General features: G+C 40.3%; 1 protein-coding gene across 1 annotated transcript in view; it reads left to right on the top strand.

Moving 5' to 3' along the window:
• BOD1L1 (biorientation of chromosomes in cell division 1 like 1) overlaps positions 1-19,740 on the top strand; it is a 441,813-nt gene that overhangs the window by 175,308 nt on the left and 246,765 nt on the right. The window contains exons 10-12 of the mRNA XM_030191194.1: positions 411-6,036; positions 10,732-10,805; positions 19,010-19,097. Coding sequence (XP_030047054.1) covers positions 411-6,036; positions 10,732-10,805; positions 19,010-19,097 — 5,788 coding nt within the window. The remainder of the gene's footprint in view (positions 1-410; positions 6,037-10,731; positions 10,806-19,009; positions 19,098-19,740) is intronic.

The following is a 19,740-nucleotide window of genomic DNA, read 5'->3' as shown; positions in this document are numbered from 1 at the left end:
TAATTCATCCGAACAGGACAGTATGTTGAAAACATAATATTGCAGGCTTTTAAAAACCAGACTATGAACTTCAAACTTTTATGTCATCCTGTTAATGTAATAAATAAAATATATATATTTTTTTATTTTGAAAATATGAAATCTGTACTGAAAACTGGATATGACAGAAAAGCAAACATAAATATTTCGTTGTGACTTTTTGTTGTGTAATTGACATTAGAATTTACTTAGCTATAACTGGGCTGACTTCATAATTGTTTTGTTGTCATAGTGATTCAATATGACTTTAAGGATGGCCCAAGCAACCAGAATAGCAGCAATGCATATATTAAGTGTACCTTTTGCATGTGGTACAGACTGGGGTGTTGATGATAGTATTTTTTTTTTAATACTATTTTGTTTCATCACAGGTATATGAAAAACCATCATCATCGTATTTAAAGGAACTGAAGCATATTCTTGTTAAAAGCGAAACCAATAAACCTTCAAGAAGATTTTCTGAACCAGTGCATTTGACTGAAGATATTAAAGGTGATGCCAAAGTGGAGAGAGAGCAAAAGAAGAAGACCTCTAGTTCTTTGCTAATGGAAGGTTTAGTGCAAGATCATGAAACACGAGAAGCAAGAAAACAGCCTGAGAAACTAGAAGCCAACCCCGAAGAATCACAAAAGCAGAGAAGTGGGCCTAAAGCTGACAGACACCTCAAGAAAGATATCATTGATACAGAAACACAAAATCTAAAGAGTGGTCTTAAGAAAGAAACCAAGTCATACAGAGACAGAAGTGAGAGAGAGAGAACTTTCTCAGAAGACAAATTTTCATCAAAACATAAATACAGGACTGACAGTGTACAAAAAGCAGCCAGTGAACATGAACTTCAATTTTCTGAACGAGGTTCAAAAGGAGAAGAGAACTTACAGAAACACAGCCAGCAAAGTAAGGCCTCTTCAGAAGATAAGAGTGACAGAAGAAGTAAACATAGGAGTGAAAGAAAATCATCAGTATCCAACAAAGACGGAAAAACAGTTTCTGAACAAGTTTTAAAAACTGATGAAGGTTTACGGAAAGAAAGCAGCAGGAAAGAGCGATATCTTTCAACTGAAAAATCAAAGCTAGAATACAAGTCCAAACGATCAAATGATCCTAAAACACAGAGAGATTATCATGGAACTGTAAAACAGCATATGGCTTCATCTCAGAGAAAGGCTGAAAATTATACAGATGATAAATATGAAGCAGAGTTAACTAATTCAGATAGTAATTCCAGACAAGAAGATGGCATTCATAAAGACAGACGAAGAGTCAAGAGCTTTACAGATGAGAAAGTTTTATCAAAATATAAATCAAAATTTCACAGTAAGCAATCAAAATCTATGGAATCAGAGTTGCAGGAGATGAGCCAGAAGCCTGATAAAGATAAGAGCACAGAAGAAACTGACATAGATAGACATAATAAATTAAAAAATGAAGATAGGTTATTTGAAGAAAAAGTGGATTCGGAACTTGAAAGTGTTGCACAACCAATAAAAGAAATTAGTCAGAAAGTAAAGCAACAGTTTGGAGATAAAGTAAAAGAAAGATTTAAAAGTGACAGAGAGCTGAGCTATAATAAATCAGACAGAAAATTATCAGCAGAAAGTCACAGAAACAGAAGTTCAAAACATAGCAGTAAAGAAATAAAAAGGAGAGAAGATAAATTGGAAGAAAAAGCTGTAAAAGAAATGGAGGATATTCAAGGAAAACTGCAAGGCAACAACCTATCTTTGACTAGAAAAACAGTCAAGAGACTTTGTGATGGCAGAAGGGAAAGCTTTTCAGATATATCTAAGAAAGAGGCAAAATTAGAAGTGGAAATATTCCCAAATGACAGAACTACAGACCATGTAATGCAAAGTAGAGTTGTAGATGATTCACCTAGCTGTGAAAAAGAAACAGAGCCAATGGAGATTGATGTGGTAGAAGCTCAGGAAATTATACGTGTTTTTGAACTGGAAACAAAAGAATTTGATAGTGCACAAAAGGATAGTAATTCTGAAAGTACTGAAAAGGATCAAGAAGTTTCAATGAACATTACAGGTGATGTCAAAGAATGCAAATACAATTCCAGATTAGAGCTTCCAACCTCAATTCTCACAAATTCTGAACAACATAAAAATACTGTCCTTGCAAAAGAAGCTTCTGTCAACATCTTGGGTAATGATTCCAGACATTCTCCTGGAGAAAAAGAACTTACTAAACAGGATAATACTGGTGAAGCGTGCAACAGAATTTTACTTAACCCCCTTGGCGGCATTTTTGTGCATGATGAGATCATAGATATTGAATCTCAAAATATTGGCAGTTCTAGTAAAGATCGTATTTCTCCTTTAATGGGTTTTTCTGCAGAAGGGGAGGATGCTGAACACTCAATTCAGAAATATTCTTCAGAAGACAGAGACTCTGCAGCTAATATATCTAAAGAGGAATATGATAATTTAGATAATACTTGTTTAAATGAGACCATTAATTTGTGTGGTAACTCAAAACTTCCTGCTGTGATACAGAATGAATGTATTGTGTCCATTTTTAGTACAGAGAAACATGAGAACATCATGGACACTAGTAACGAAAAATGTGATGAAAATGTCATGATTGGAACGCAGGCTGCAGAGATTGATAGTACTTTGAGCATGAATGCAGAATCTTATAGCGAACATGAAAAATGTGCTTATCCACAGGCAGAAACTAATTTTGATGTGACAGATATAAAAGATGAGATACCTGTAGTGGCAACAATGAAAGAAGGTGAGACGATAACATGCATTGATGAAGACAGAGGAACAAAAAAAGATGAAAGTGCAGAACAAATTGCTTTTATTGATGAGATACCTGTAGTGGCAACAATGAAAGAAGGTGAGACGCTAACATGCAATGATGAAGACAGAGGAACAAAAAAAGATGAAAGTGAAGAACAAATTTCTTTTATTGATGCTGATGGAAGAAAAGATGGCTTAGTAAGTGGAGTTACTGTGGATGATGATGGCCATTGTGCTGTAAAGAGTATTGAAACAGAAGAAGATGCTCTAATAGTTATCACACCAGAGGAACAAAGTAAAGACATAATTGAAAATGAAGCTGATGTAGCAAATGGGGATTCCATTTTCATTGACAATGAAGAGAAAAATGAAAAAATACTTGTTTGCAACAGTATAGAAGGAGGTGAGAGATTTATATTGGATAGTAGTACAAAAGAAACTCTAGACCTTTTAATGCAGCCAGATACTGAAAAACATGAAGACACTATTATGTACATAACAGCAGAAGAAGAAAAAGACAGGGATTCTATGATAGACACCAGTACAAATAATGAAGTTGAGAGTAGTGTTTGGGACAATTGCACAGGTGGGGAAGAACACAAGTGTATTGTGATTTGCTCTGGAAAGGAAGATGAGGAAGCCACCTCCTCAGGCACTCTGATGGACAGAAGCACAGAAGAGAAACGTGTTATGATATGTGCAGAAAAGGAAAATGAGAATACAGCTACTTCTTCAAGCAGTATAATGGATATCAAAACATTGGAGAAAGTTGTTAGCATTTTCCTATTCAAAGAGGAGGAAAGTGAGAACACTGCTACCTCTTCAGGCACTATGATGGACAGTGGCTGTGAAGAAAGTAAAGAAGAAACTGTCCCAGTGTTTTCAGAAAAGGATCATGAGGCATCGGCAACTTCTTCAAGCACTGTGACAGACAGCAACACACAAGAAGAAGCTGATATATCATCGGGAAAGAATGGTGAGGATGCAGCAAGCTCTTCAAGCATTTTTATATCTACTGATACACCAAAAGGGAAAAGTGAATTAGCTGTGAGCTCCCAAAATGAGGGTGAGGAAACAGCAACATCTTCAGACACTGTGATGGATATTAACCTCCATAATGAGTTATGTGAAGGGACCATAGAACATACTCAGAAAGAAATGGAGGATTCAACAACCACTTCAAGTACAGGAGAAGAAAAGGTAGATATGCTTATTTGTACAGGAATGCATAAGTTCTTGGTATGTGCAGAAAATGATGAAAATGCCACTACAGAAGCAGATGCTACTGAGTGTTTGGTGGTTGCCTCTGCTAAGGAATATGGGACTTTTGTTACTGGCACATGTTCAGGAGAAGATAGTGTTTCTATGACCAGCACATATGTTAATGGAGAAAATGAGTGTTCTATGACTGATGCAGAAAAAGAAAATAAAGCTTTAGCGGTTGGAATTGAAACAGAAAACCCTATAGTCAGTGAACAAACAGAAGAAAAAGAAGATGCTGTAAGCAGTGCAGGCTCTGAAGAAAAGCCTATAACATTCACCAGCGGAGGTAAACAACAATTTGTTAATGGCATAGGTGAAGTAGATAGTGATGGTGCTGTGACCAGTGCTGGTATAGAAATATGTGATGCTTCTATGACCAGCGACGATTCAGAAGAATTTGAAAACAAGGTGACATGTGCAAGCCCAGAAAAATCTGACAGTGGTTTTGTGACTTGGGTAAATGCAGAATATTCAACAGGTGACTCTGTTGGTTTTAATACAAATGCAGAACAGTGCAATCAAGGTGTCGTAACTGGAGCTGTCGTGGAAGAAAGTAATATTGATGGTGCTGTATCTGATGCATGTATTGAAAACACGAGTAATGCTATGTCTAGCACGGATGCAGAACTGAATATTGAAGAAGTTGTTACTAATGCAAGATCAGATGAAGGGGATGGTGCTGTGACCAGTACAGGCATAACTGAAGAAGAAGAAAGTGCGAGTACCTTGATGGGTGCATATTCAGAGCGTGGTGTTGTGTTTGAAATTTGCTCAGGTACAGAAGGAAAAGAAGGTGAAGACTTTACAGATATGCCAGATGTAGAAGGAAGCAATGGTACTTTAACCAGAAAAGATATAGATGATGATGAAGGTGTTATAACTAGCACAGGTACTGAAGAAGAAGAAGGTGAAGGTATTGTAACAAGTTCTGGCACAGGCAATGAAGATTCTTTGACTTGCACTGGCACAGAAGAACATCCTCAGAGTACAGTGATTTCTGCTGGAGTAGAAGAAGTTAAAAGTAGTGCAGTCTATGCTAGTACTGAAAAAAAAGAAAATGAAGGCGCTTTGACTGTCACAAGTGCAGGGGAGGTATTTATTGATGCTCCCTCTGATATAGATAATGATGCTGCATGTAGTATAATTGGTACAAGCACGGAAGAAACCACGAAGAATGCTGCAGTTAATCTCAGCACTGAGGAAAAGGCAAAACCTAATCTAACTGCTGCAGGCTCAGAGCAAGATAAAAGTTCAGCAGAAGAAACATATGAGAGTCCCAGGTTGATTGTATCCATAGAGGAAAATGAAAACCAACTCACTATTTCAGGCTCAGAAGAAAGAGCTGAGAACTTCCTACATGTTGCAGATGATGAAAAAATAATGAGATCTGTACAGCAATGTGTAGAAGAAAAAAAATGTAAGGGTACCTTAATATCTACTAGGACAGAGACATGTGTTGATAATGAAATGAAAGATGATAGTGTGGACAAAAGAATATTAGTAGAAGCTGAACTTAGTACAGAAGTTAAAACTAAAGAACAGACCAAAAATCCGGTGACACTGGTGGACGTCAAACAGTCTATGTTTGTTCCAGTCACTGGGGGAATTTTCTTAACAGATGTGAATGCTGATTTTAAAACAGATGAAGAAAGTATTCAAGATACCAAAGATATTCATGTCATATTTTCCAAAGAATCAACAGAAGAAGCCCAAATCATTATCCAAACGAAACCACTTGGCTATGAATTGTCAGAGTCTCCTCATAATATTGCAAGATTTTCTTTACTATCTGCACTTGAGAACATGTCTGCTGTCATGGAGTCTAATCAGTTCATTTCAGTACCTAAATCAGGAAGCAGTGATCCTGTTTCTCACAATGAAGATTGTGATCATCGCTATACACAGAACATGGTTGTTAAAACTAATCAAGAAACTGGGTTTCAAGACTTTGAACAAGAAATCATGACGACTAGCTTAGGTGAGATTTACTTCCTGTTAATATATTATCAAAGACATAAACTTGTTATAGAAACAATATACATATCATTGCTAATATATAAAGTTAAATTACTATAACAATAAAACTTGTAGACTTTTTTTATGATTCAAATGTGAAGTTTGCTCTGCCTGAACATCACAATGATAATGCTAAGCTAAGATGCAAGGCCCACAACTCTTCGCAGATGGCCAGTATAGCTATATTCTATAACTGGATAATGAGTGTTATGACTACACAGTGGCCAAGACTCACACCCTCCAAGGTGCTGGGAATATTAAAGCAGACATCAGGTCTCCACTACTTAATGTATATGTTGACATATACATGTATAAATGACCATTTTTCCACATATTTGCTATTCTGTAAGCACACTTCAGTATTTGATGGTGCTTACTTTGCCAAGAGGGTGTTCACATGGGCGACTTATGGGTGGGGCACTCTAGTTAACATAGTAGCATAGTAGATGACGGCAGAAAAAGACCTGCACGGTCCATCCAGTCTGCCCAACAAGATAAACTCATATGTGCTACTTGTTGTGTATACCCTACCTTGATTTATACCTGTCCTCTTCAGGGCATAGACCATATAAGTCTGCCCAGCACTATCCCCGCCTCCCAACCACCAGCCCCACCTCCCACCACCGGCTCTGCCACCCAATCTAGGCTAAGCTGCTGAGATCCCTTCCTTCTGAACAGGATTCCTTTATGTTTATCCCACGCATGTTTGAATTCCGTTACCGTTTTCATTTCCACCACCTCCCGTGGGAGGGCATTCCAAGCATCCACCACTCTCTCCGTGAAGAAATACTTCCTTACATTTTTCTTGAGTCTGCCCCCCTTCAATCTTATTTCATGTCCTCTAGTTCTACCGCCTTCCCTTCTCCGGAAAAGGTTCGTTTGCGGATTAATACCTTTCAAATATTTGAACGTCTGTATCATATCACCCCTGTTTCTCCTTTCCTCCAGGGTATACATGTTCAGGTCAACAAGTCTCTCCTCATACGTCTTGTAACGCAAATCCCATACCATTCTCGTAGCTTTTCTTTGCACCGCTTCCATTTTTTTAACATCCTTCGCAAGATACGGCCTCAAAAACTGAACACAATACTCCAGGTGTGTGCATTTTTTTTTTTAAATCAATGTAGGTATGTTTTTACCAGTTACACTAGTATTGTATAAAGAAGAGGAGATGCATAATTTTCTTTATAGAATAGGCTCCAAATAGACATATTCTCAATGTAAAAAAAAAATAGACATCCCGTTTTTGAATCACTCTCTGTGCTTGTACTAATAACAGAGGGGGGGAAATATACATTTGACATGACTGGAATTAATTTATTATCCTTTCTGGATTTATTGACATTTTACCCCTGTTGGCATAATACACCAACAGTAATTTACACATGTAGCATTTTTCCTCACCAGCTTCCTAACTACCAAAGTAGCAGATGACAGTTTGTGCTGTTGTGATTTTCACAAAATATACAGCTGGATTGGACTGGGGATTTTTGGGGTGTGATGTGGATGGGATGAAATGGTTTTTTTTTTTATTAGTTTAGGTTTTCTGTTATTGTGAACCACTGTGAGGGGCCTCTTTACATAGGCGTGTAAGGGCCTACACGAATCCAGTGCATGCCAAATCAGCATTACTGCCCAACTACTGTGTGCCCTGGGTGGTAATTCTGAATTTGGCGCATGCCGAAAAGACGTAGAAAATATTTTCTGTTTTCTACCTTGTTGCGCTTACCCGGTGGTAGATGGCAGTGTGCACGCACTGCATGCTTACCACCCAGGTAGCTCGTGAGACATACCGCTAAGACAGTGGGTGGCGGTAAGGTTTCAGGCTGAAAATGGGCGCTGGTTTTTATTTTGCCACACATCCGTTTTCCAGCCCCCTTTAAAAAAAAAAAAAGTCCCTTTTCCCAGGACACGGTAAAAACTGGCCCGGTGCATACACAAAAGACACTCTTGCGCTGCTGCAGGCCACTTTTTGCCATGGCTTAGTTAAAGGGCCCCTCAGTGATCATAAATGAGCTGCATAGGCGGTATATAAGAATTTTAATAAAAATCCAAATTTGAATGGTTTGGGGGCCTGATACAGTAAGCTTTTCCCCCATTGACATAGAATAGGAGAAAGGCCTTAGTGAATCCAGGCTCTTAAAGGGCAATTCTGTTACCTAGGCGGCCAGGTTTGTACATGTGTCACAAGTAAATGTTTAGAATACTAGCATTTAAGTCACATATTTGCACACATACCCATGTAAGTTCTACTAGGGCACCTAAGCACTATTCTGAAAATTTCCGCTTAACTTACAGAGTGGGTATCTGCAAGAGGGACATACATGGAGTACCAATTGAGTGGGACATAGGCAGGGTTTCCACTTAAGTTCATAATTTACAGACTACTGTAAGTTATGCGTGTCCTTGCCTTGTTTAGGTGCCAGCACTTACACTGACTCTAAATGTTGGGTGCGCCAGTACCGGCTTATACTTGTATTCTGTAACAGAACTTAAAGCATCTAGGTATCACTATAGAATAGGCACCTACCATGCAACCCGGTTATAGAATTTCTTCTCTCTTACTGTTTTACTAGGCCCAATGTTTGTTAGCTTTTGATAATAGCATAGTAGATGACGGCAGTTAAAGACCTGGATGGTCCAGCCAATCTGCCCAACAGTCACACTCGTTATCAGCTGATGATTAAACCAGCAATGAATGTGGAATAAAATACGTATACTTGATCCTGATCTCTTTTTGCCATTTTTGGGACACAGACCATATAATTCCGCCCGGCATTATCTTTACTTTCAACTACTGGAGTTGCTGTCGAAGTCCTTTACAGCACATCCTAATGTATCCTGCCATACAAAGGAAACAGACTGTAGAAGTCTGCCCAGCACTAGCCTTACTTCCTCACAGCCTGAGTTGCCGTCTAAGCACTACTCAACACATCAGCATGCATGTAGTCATTTATTTTTTATACCATCTTCTTTCAAATTAAGGGTCTTCTGTTTTCATCCCACACCTTCTTGAATTCTTTCACTATTTTTGTCTCCACCACATCCCTCAGGAGAGCATTCCAGGCATCAACCCACCCTTTCTGTGAAAAATGTTTCTGATATTACTCCTGTCTATCACCCCACAACCTTGGTTCATATCCTCTAGTTTTATCTTTTCCCCATCTCTGGGAAAGATCTGTTGGGATATTAATACCTATCAAGAATTTAAATGTCTGTATCATATCTCCCCTATCCTTTCTTTCCTCTAGGGTATACATACTCATTTCTACCAGTCTCTTCTCGTATGTCTTTTAGCTCAAACCCCATATCCTTTTCATCACTTTCCTCAGTATCGCTTCAAGTCTTTTGATGTCCTCGGTAAGATATAGCCTCCAGAACTGAACAGAAAAATGGGGCCTCACCAACGACTTGTACAGTGGCAACAATACTTTTTCTGCTGGTTATGCCTCTCTATTCAGCCCAATATTCTTCTGGATACAGCTTTTGTTTTCAAGCAGTGAGAGAAAATGTGTTGAAAATTAGTATTCCTCATTCTAGGATAACCACATAATATGACTGATATTCAAGTATGAGATTCATTTCATTATTCCACACACTGTCCCCTCCTAGTGTGTGTGTGTGAGCTAAAGCTTTGAACAGCTCTTTCATTAAAAGGGCAGTTGCATTAGATTAGCGCAGCTTTTAACATGCGCTAACAGTTAATGAAGCAAAGTTGCGTGTAACTACTATGCTAAACATCTAAATGAAAATTTCTATTAGGGGTGTACAATGGGTGGTGGCCATATCTTTCAGTTAATATAGAAGTCTTTAATGTGTATTAACTGTGGATGCAGCAGATAATACTGTGCATTTGTCTACAGCTTAAGAGGTACAGCTAACTGTGTTCTGCATTATCAGCCATGCCTTTAATTCAGAGCATTGGTTGCCACTGCTCATTAATTGCACAGCTGCCTTTTGCAAAGTGATAGAAACATCTCCAACAGTTAAGGCCTTAACGTTGGCTGTTAATAGCACATTAGGTGCAAAACCTTAGAACAAGCTACTAAATAAGCCTCCTGTGTGCAAACCTTGTGGTGGGTAAGTACCACAGATATAAATGTGCAAAAGTGACTGTTGTAGAAAATTATGAGAAATATAATATCCTCAGGAAGTTAAGTTAGTAAAATGCGCTATTCGGTACAGCTTTACTTACTATTTGGCTGAAAAAGAATAATGAAAAAATATTATTGGGCCAAATACGAATAATGGACATTGAGCTTTAGCATAACAAAAATAAAAGAAGCAACATGAAATCAAAGATCAAATGTTTATTTCAGTAGGATTTAGCACAGTGGATCCCCTGGAATATTCATATTCGAATTTAAATCACTATTCGGCCAAATACAAATAATGTATTTGGGGCCAAATTGAATTGAGTACGAATATTCAGTACAGCCTTATCAGTAAATGCTACTTTTTCTTGATTTATACATAGAACGCAAAATAACTGTTTTAGCTGGAGAATTAGAAACTAATATGTGCAATAGGCTTTACCATCTTCAAAAATTCCAATGTAATTTAACTCCAGTAAATTAATGTGGCTATGTTCTTCGGAGAACAAATCCAGTTTATTAAAGAAAGATATATCTGTTCTTCAACTTGCTTGTTTGTTTAGGGAATGAAGTTATACTGCCAGGCAAAGCAACACAATTGGATCAGGAAGCTAGTGGGAAGACTGAAGATGAAGAGGTACAATTATTGTTAAACTTCTGACACTATTAACTGGAACTTGTCAGAACAGTGTTTTACAGATGTATGTGTATATAAAATACACTAAAATTGTATGTTGTGTACATTATTTTAAACAGTACTCAAAATCCCATTTGCAAGCTTGCTACAGTACATGGTAAAAATATTCATACCCCATGCACATTTTTTTGTATTCTGTGTTCATATACTATATATTTTCAGCATTAAACAAATGTAGAAATATTACAAAAGTAGTTAAGAATAAGATATAAAACAAAACCTTGATTACATAAGTCTTCACACCCCTTGATTTCAGTACTGGGTGGAAGCCTGCTTTGCAACAGTAGCAGCCATGAACTGTTTGATAAGTATTTACCAACTCTGCATTATGGAATGATGCAGCTGATTGATGCTTTTTCAGATTGGCTCTGGATTGTCTATGGATTGTCCTCTTCAAATGTTGCTGCAGATTTTCTGTTAGTCTCAAGTCTGGGTTTTGATTGGGGAATTCATCAAGGTGCAGTAAAATATTTCTTTTACCCGCACCTTGATTTACTGTGGATTCAACAGCCTGTGGGATCACAGTACTGCAGATTGCTGAAACCTTTTTTTAAAAGAATAACACTGCTTGCAAGCCACGTTGAAAGCAGCGTTATTCCAGTGGCCCAGTGCTTCCAGGCTAGCAGAGCAGAGTTCCCCCCCCCCCCCCCACCCCTCACACGGGCATACCTTTTGAAAGTATTCGTGGTTCAGGGGGATATTTGGGCAGGAGTGAGGCCCAGTTTTTCCAGCCCAATCCGGTGCCTTCAGTAAAATTGCGAACCTAGCAGTAGTCATACAAGACTATTGGGTGCCATTTTACTAAAGGTGTCGGACTGAGCAGGAACGACTGGGTCTCGTTCCAGCCTGAAGACTCCCCTCCGACCACCAGTGTTTTCAAAAGTAGCCCCTGGGGCTACGCTACTTTGTGTATGTGTGGAGGGGGGGGGGGGGGGAGAGCTTCAGCTGGGGAGGTCGTGGGGAGGGGGACTCTGCTCTACCAGCCCAGAAGCATTGGGCACTGACTTTGTAGCCAGATGCTCCCGGGCATTGAAATAACTGAATTCCTTAGGGTCCCAGTCTCTCCAGACTGGTCTAGATGAATGGGTTATGCCCTCCTGCCAGTAGGTAGATGAAGACTGAGAGCTACAGAATTCTGGAGGAACCTATAAGTTAGCCGTGCAGTCCCTCCCTCCCAGAGTCAGTCTCTCAGCAGGTGATAGAGGTGCAAGCCTGTTCTGTCTTGACTAGTCTAGTAGGCCTGGGGTTCCTAGTCCTAAGGGAAAGAAAAAAAAAGTTACTTGGGTCAGCATGTTTTGTAATTAATTCTGGCTCTTAATTTTTTTGCTTCTCTCCCAGGGCTCCTTGGCTGAGGCTGTGGCCATGGGGGTCACATTGTGCCCCAGGGGGTGTCAAACCCAGGTGGCTGGGTCCCTCCCTATACCTCCTGGTTCCTTGGCTCTTAGAGGTTCCTTTCTGTTTCTGGAGGTTCTTTTTGTGCCTTGGCCTCGTGTGCTGTCTAGGGGCCTTGAGCGCCTGGGAGGTGAGCCTAATCTTTGCTGTGTGTTAAAAAAAAAAAAAAAAAAAAGTCAGTCTCTGGTATGATGGTGCTCTGCGGTCTCTGTTTTGTGCTCAGCTTGGCAACACCCAGGCTTTGCCGGCCCCCACCCCCTTCCTCCTGCAGCTCTTGACTTTATTTCTAGCAATTTTTTGGTTCTGCAATGTAATTCCTTCTGTGGAGGCTTTCTCTTCTGAGCTCCCTTGGCCTTAACGGAGTCTCTTTGGCTTGTTTTTTTTCTGAACCAGAATTTTTGCTGTGTTTGCCAAGGTGGGGGTGCCTTTGGACTTTTTCTGCTGATCCAGTTTATATCTGGTTTCAGTTGAGTTTGAGTGTCTTGTTTGGCTCTAGCTCCTGTTAAAAATACAATAAATTTTAAAAAAGAAATAAAAAGTGGAGCAGAGGTACATTTCAGAGGTCTGAGTTCCCTATCTCGCCCCAACCAGGATCATTGAAGCCTCCTTTAGAAAACAGAGTGGTGAGTTTGTGCTATATTATTTTGCTCCCCCTACCCCCTCATATGTCAATATCCTCTTCCCTCTTTCAAACATGAGAACAGTTTGTTTTCCCTTTTTCTTGTGGCACAGTTGATTATTGACAGCAATGGTCAACCTCCCAAAGCTCACTCTTGTTTGGCTGTGGTAAGGTGTATTTTTTCACTGCTTAAACTGTGCAGATGTAAGCAATAGTTTTTTACTGAATTATTTCAGTTTTGCAGTGTTTGGCTATTATAAGTGAATGTCTGAAGTTCTAGAATTTGCAGACTTCCATGGTAACTGTAAGTCCTTCAGCTTGTGCTGCACATGAGGCTGGAATGTTGGCAGGGGAGGGGGAGATGGATCTTCCAGGACAGTCTTTTAGTTATGTGGAGTAACTTGGTCACACTTTTAGGCTGCTCTCTGAACACTGACATTCAGGATGTGTGGAGTGCTTTAAGAGCAGTTGCATTTCAAAATAAATACATAGATAATAAAAGACCAGTAGCTTCTTTTGGAGTGAGTACTGACAGTCTCAGGTTTAACACTGGTTTGTGCAGGATTTAGTGTTTAGAGACACTACAGTTCGGAATTCAGCTTATATGCATGTCTTCTCAGATGAAATTCAGCATAAGTTTACTGTCGGTTTGAGGTGCATTGCTTTCTTTCTCCTGATAGTTGCTTGCTGTTGTGAGGTCCTCGTGGAGTGCGCGCTTGCTCTCTTTCTCTCTTAGGTGAAATTTGGCCAGCTATTTCCAGATACTTGACCCCTCTGTAATAGCACTGTTTAAGCTGTGTTCTGGGGTCTTAAGAGACTGTGTCCAGTTTGCCTTTATGAGCATTCTCAGGGCACAGGGAGAATTCTCTGAATAAGATCTTACAGATATGTCCTTTCCTTTTCTCAGTAATTTGCTTCCTGCAATGCAGGTTCATGCTTTGATGTACCTTGTCTCCTCCTGGTAGTGGCAGTTGGTATGCAGCTGGCTGCACTGGCTATTAAGAGGAGTAGCTTGAAGGTTAGTGCAGTGTGCTGAGATCCTGGGGAACTGGGTTCAATTCCCAGTGCACTTCTTGTGACTCTGGGCAAGTCACTTAAACCAGTCCCAAACAGAATGCAAAAATGCTCCACTTGAGGAAAAAGCGCCAAGCTTAGAACAGTAGAGCAAAGACAAGGAACCTCTCACAGATGGTGTCCAAAAAGGCTTTATTTAAAAGTTCTTCTAAAACAGTGTGGGCGACCCGACACGACTCATGTTTCGGCCCTAATGGCCTGCATCAGGGGTCTAGGAAATTGTCATACAATGAATGTTTCTAGATAAGTCGTAAAACAGCAAAATCTCCACACAAAGTTCTGTCCAAAAAGCTGTCAAACACAAATACAGTGAAAACGCTGTATTTGACAAAAACAGCCTTCTCCGAGCGCTACAGACAGTTTTGTCTTTCATCATTCAACTGGGTTTCATAATAAACTATCAGAAGTCCAACTTCATTCCAACTCTGTCACTTCTCTTTATAGGAGCACGTCTGGACAGTACTCAGGCTTGAATGTTCCTTCCTCCACATAAGTATTGCCATACTGGGACAGATCAAAGGTCCTTCAAGCCTAGCATCCTGTTTCCAACAGTGGCCAATCCAGGTCACAAATACCTGGCAAGATCCCAAAAAAAGTACAAAACATTTTATGCTGCTTATTCCAGAAATATTTTCCCCAGGTCCAATTTAATAACGGTCTATGGACCTGGTAGAGCTCTAATTCAGCACACTCCCATAGCTGCTGATGTGGTGGTTCAACTGTACAGTGGTTCATAGCAAACTTTTTCTGCATACAGAGTATGCAACATTTTCCTTATGTGGTTGATGCCATCTGCAGACTTTTTTTGTGCCTCAGTCTTTTTTTTTCCCCGAGGTAGGGAATTTTCCTGGAGTGCCAGTATTGGAGAGACTGCATACTTATGCCTCAGTCATATTCTCTGCAGTAGGGAAGTGGCCTGGAGAGCCAGTTTTGTGTCTTTCAGGTTCCTTCAGGTGGGGAGGTGGCCTGAAGAGCCAGTTTTGTGTCTCGGTCAGGTTCCTTCAGGTGGGGAGGTGGCTTGAAGAGCCAGTTTTCTTCTTCGGTTAGGTTCCCTCAGGTGGGGAGATGGCCTGGAGAGCCAGTTTTGTGTTTCGATCAGGTTCTCTCAGGTTGGGAGGTGGCCTGGAAAGCCAGTTTGTTCCTCGGTCATGTTCCATTAGGTAGGGAAGTGGCCTGGAGAGCCAGTCTTTTGCCTCACTCATGTTCCCACTAGGCTGTCTAGCCCAGTCTAGAAGGACGCTAAGGAAGGAGAAATTAGACCTTATCTCCTAATTTGCTTTTCTTTAGTCCATTGGTTCCCAAACCTGGTCCTGGAGGCACCCCAGCCAGTCAAGTTTTCAGGATGCTCACAATGAATATTCATGAGAGAGATTTGCATGCACTGCCTCCACTACATGAAAATCTCTAATGAATATTCATTGTGGGTATCATGAAAACCTGACTGGCTGAACTGCCTCCAGGACCAGTTTCGGGAACTAATGCTTTAGTCCCTCCAGACCAGCCTAGAACCTAACCTGCCTGTACTGTTCTGATCTGGATTTTTGCTTTTTCAGTTGTTATCTCTGTGGGGATTTGTTTTTGTGTACTTCCTGAGGGGTGTTTCCTTTTGGATGGAAATGGGTTTTTTTGTTACAAAAAAACCCCTCTTTGAGTGATAGAGAACACTCTCTTTGTGGAGAGTAGAAAAAGAACCAAAGGGTGTTATACAGCTTGATTGAGGCAGCAGATTCTCTGTGGCTGCTCTTGCTGTTTGAGGCAGGTGCTTCCTTTGCAGTGCAGCATTCCTGCACATCGTGTGGAATTTTGAAGCCGTGGGAGAGAACGGTTAGGGGAGATTTGTTGTTTCTTAGTTTATTTGTTCTTTTTCTTGTTACGTTCATACTTACTCTGGGAGTGCAAGCTGCAGGAAAAAGGGCCCAGTGCTAGCGGTGGGGGCCTTTTTCCCATATGTCAGGGCCCTTTTTACTGCAGCGGGTAATAAAGCCCCCAGACACACATGGCCATGCGGTAAGAGAACTCTTATTGCACGTCCATGCAGTGGGGAGCCCTTACCACCACCCACTGAGGTGGCAATAAGGGCTCCCACACTAACCCAGCGGTAACCTTGCAGTGCACAGCGATGCCCGATTACTGCTGGTTTATCGCTGCACATACCATTTCCGGGGGGGGGGGGGGGGGGGGGGGGGGGGGTGTTTTCCTCCAGAAATGGCACGTTCTTGGGGAGGGATGCCGTGTTGGACCAGTGATAGTCCCAGAAGAGCGAGCGGTTAACCCGCATTGGGCTTACCACCGCTCTGTAAAAGGCTATAGTTCTCAGTCTCCACCCACCTGCTGGTAGGAGTGCATAACCCATCTGTCCCCTTTAAGTCGTGTTAAGAGCCAAATAACGCAACTTAAGACCTTAATGCTGCTTGATGAATTCCCCTATTAACATAAGAACTGCTGAAATGGGTTAGACCAAAGATCCATCAAGCCCAGCATCCTGTTTCCAGCAGTGGCCAATATAGGTCACAAGTAAGTGGCAGCATACCAAAAAGTATATAAATTCCATGCTGCTTACCCTCAGGGATAATCAGTAGCAATGCCGAAGTCTACTTTAACATTTTATAGACTATACTCGAAGAACTTGTAAAAAAAAAAAAAATTAAACCTGATTATGGTAACTCCTTTTACCATTTTCCGTATTAACAGTTCAAAAGTGTAATTATGTTTTGAATGAAAAAATATTTTCTTCAATTTTTTTTTAGCTGTATTACATAATAACTTAATGGCACAGTCCCTTGTTTTTTATACTTTTTGAAAACTAAGCAGTTAATTTACCTGTTCCACCCCAACCTCTGTCATATCTCCCCTCAGCCATCTCTTCTCCAAGCTGAAAAACCCTAACTTCTTTAGCCTTTCCTTATAGGGAGTCATTCCTTTCCATTTATCATTGTGGTTGCTGTGGTGCAAACCAAATCCTTAAAAAATACCTGTCTTCTAAAGCAACAAAAATTAACCTAACATTTATCTCAGCAATATGAATTTATAAATTCAACTTTAAAAAAAAAAAAAGGCCAGAAAACTTACCTCAGTTTGCAGTATACAAGGACGTTTTATGACAGGACACAACATGATATCAAAAAGTTGAAGCCATCTCCCCTGCGCAGCCACCATATTGGTGTCCCCTAAACAATCAATCAGCATACGGATGTACACAAAGGAACCATCAGAACTGTATAATGAGGTTAAATTATTTTTACTTTGGGGGGGGGGGGGTGAAGAGATTCCCATTGGTACCCACGGATTGGTTCCCTTTGAGCTGCTGATACTGGCGCTCCAGAGTGGCAGAGTTCTTTTTGGAGCTGCGAGAGGCTTGATTTTTGTAGGGGGCAGCTTTAAGAAAGGCCCTGGCTCTGCCTGAGCCTTGGGGCCAAGTTGTGGAGACTCTCATGGCTCTAAAAGCAAGTCTGCCGCTCTGGTATGCCCACAGTCGTGGCGGTACCGTGGCTTATCCCCCAGGGCCCCCCTCCCCAGAGGTTAAAATAAACAATAACAACTTAGGTTACTGAATGGTTGGAATAGTAACACCAAGCTTCCCAAAGCAGATTACAACAACGGTTGAGATGAACCCATCAGGAAACAGGATTTCCTCACTGAAGTTTGGCCATGTATTACTGTATTCTACAGAACAATATATTAAAATGAGCACAAAATACAGCGAATTTATTACTGCCTTTTCATACCAGCTTTAATAATTGTTTATGCTGTTTTAGTGATTTTTATTTTTTTTTTTAAATGCTGTAACCATAGGTAACCATAAGAGCTTGATACTGTTTTTATGCAGAAATATCTTTGTCATAAGCAAAACTAAAGGCATATAGCTGAGCACTGAAATCCACAATACAGCATTGCAAATAACAAAGCAAGCTCTGGAGCACTGACAAAACGTTTTGAATATGACACACCCCTGAACTCCCCTTACCCCCCCCCCCCCTCCTCGATCCCCTCCTAACAGAAAGAATGCAAAGCCAAGGAGGTTTACTAAAACAGTTATAAACCTCCCAAGTTTGCTATTGTTTTCAATAGCGTCTGCAAAAGTTTGGGGTCACTCAATATGGCAGCAAGCTCTGCCCACTGGCTTCAGCCCAGGTAGTGGATCATACAGACTCATGCCGTCTTCTGTCATAAAACCTCCTTGGCGGTATGTTCCTCTTTGGATGTGGCCCAGTAGCCAGACAGGCAGCTGCATTCTGAACCAACTGCAGTAGCTGATTTGCATTTTTCCTCACTAAGAGGGTCCTTTTACCAAGCTGCAGTAAAGGGGGCCCTGCGCTAGCAGCATGAGCTGTTTTTGCCGTGCACTGAGGCCCTTTTTACCGCTGTGGGAAAAAGGCCGAAAAAAGAAATAGCCATGCTGGGGAAGAGCACTTAACACCACCCATTGTGGTGGCGATAAGGGCTCACGCGGTAACCTGACAGTAATCGTGTAGCATGCAGCATTGCCCGATTACCGCTGGGTTAGTGCCTGCGGAAATATCTCCGGAATTTGCTTCGCGCTGGGGGTGGAACTACTGCCGTTGCCACTGTGGGCTGGCGAAAGCTCCAGATTGGCGTGTGGTAAGTCACCATGGGCTTACCACAGCTTTATAAAAGAGCATCTACTACTACTACTACTACTTTCTATAGCTCTACTAGATGTACGCAGCACTGTACACTTTATCTAGGAGATGTAAAACCAAACAGAAGTGGCAAAAGTGATCTACTCACTGTTAAATTTCATCTGTAATCCAAAATGTTATCGTTATTTCTCTACAAATTACATTTTGATGCATGTTGTGAATTATCTTCTGTGTTGAGGCAGGTAATATGTGGATTGAAGCAAAAAGATTGGCCTGCTCTGCTCATATATTTTTCCTAAGGAGTTGTGCAACTGGTTCTTTTGTTTCAATTTGCACATCTTTGTTGCTCCATAACTAATTATGAACATCAGCTACCTTTTTGTACTGACAGTATCCTTTTAAATTAAATACAAAAAAATTGTACTTCAAATATATTTTAATGTATACTTAATGCTTAGGGGAAGAGCACATTTGAACAAGCCAGTGACGAACACCATAGTCCCAAGAAAGAGGTTTTTAAAGATTTCTTTTTGACAGAACAAACAGGTAAGTGAAAATACTTTAACATTTTATTTATTTATTTAGAAGAGGTGCTTTAGCACCTACACAAAATGCAGTGATTCTACTTTATAAGAAACACCCGAGAACCAAGGAATTTGTTAAAGAAAGAATGTCATGTAGCTTAAGATGCCTGCCATAAGACATTTTGTATAGATGTGAGACAACACTTGTACAGATTATAGTCCTGGTGTCTCCAGATGAGGTAGTTTTCCATGTAACATGACAGGAGTTGGCATATTGTGGTCTTCACACAATCACACACACATAATCACATAAGAACAAGCCAATAACCCTCTCCAGCCTCAGTACCTATAAACAAAAAGTAAAAACAACGATAGCAAAAGAAAGAACAAAGCAAAAAAAGAAAAGACAAAAAAAATGAAAAAAAGAAAACCACTATAACCCACTATACCTTCTCTTTATATAATAAAGCATCCTAAAATTCCTTACCTCTAAAGGTGAGGAAGTGTCTTACAATAGCATGCTATCAGTGTTCCCTTATTTTTCTAACATTAAAAAAATGTTAATTTCACTTGTTGGCAACATGAATGATATAAATTAAGAATAACCGTCATATATTATATCAACAAACAAATGGTCCTTCAGGAAACTAAATAAACCATTAAAA

This window comes from Microcaecilia unicolor, chromosome 2 (assembly GCF_901765095.1).
Source record: "Microcaecilia unicolor chromosome 2, aMicUni1.1, whole genome shotgun sequence".
Taxonomy (NCBI): Eukaryota; Metazoa; Chordata; class Amphibia; order Gymnophiona; family Siphonopidae; genus Microcaecilia; species Microcaecilia unicolor.
The sequence above is the reverse complement of the archived record's forward strand: the minus strand, read 5'-3'. Positions and strand labels throughout refer to the sequence as shown.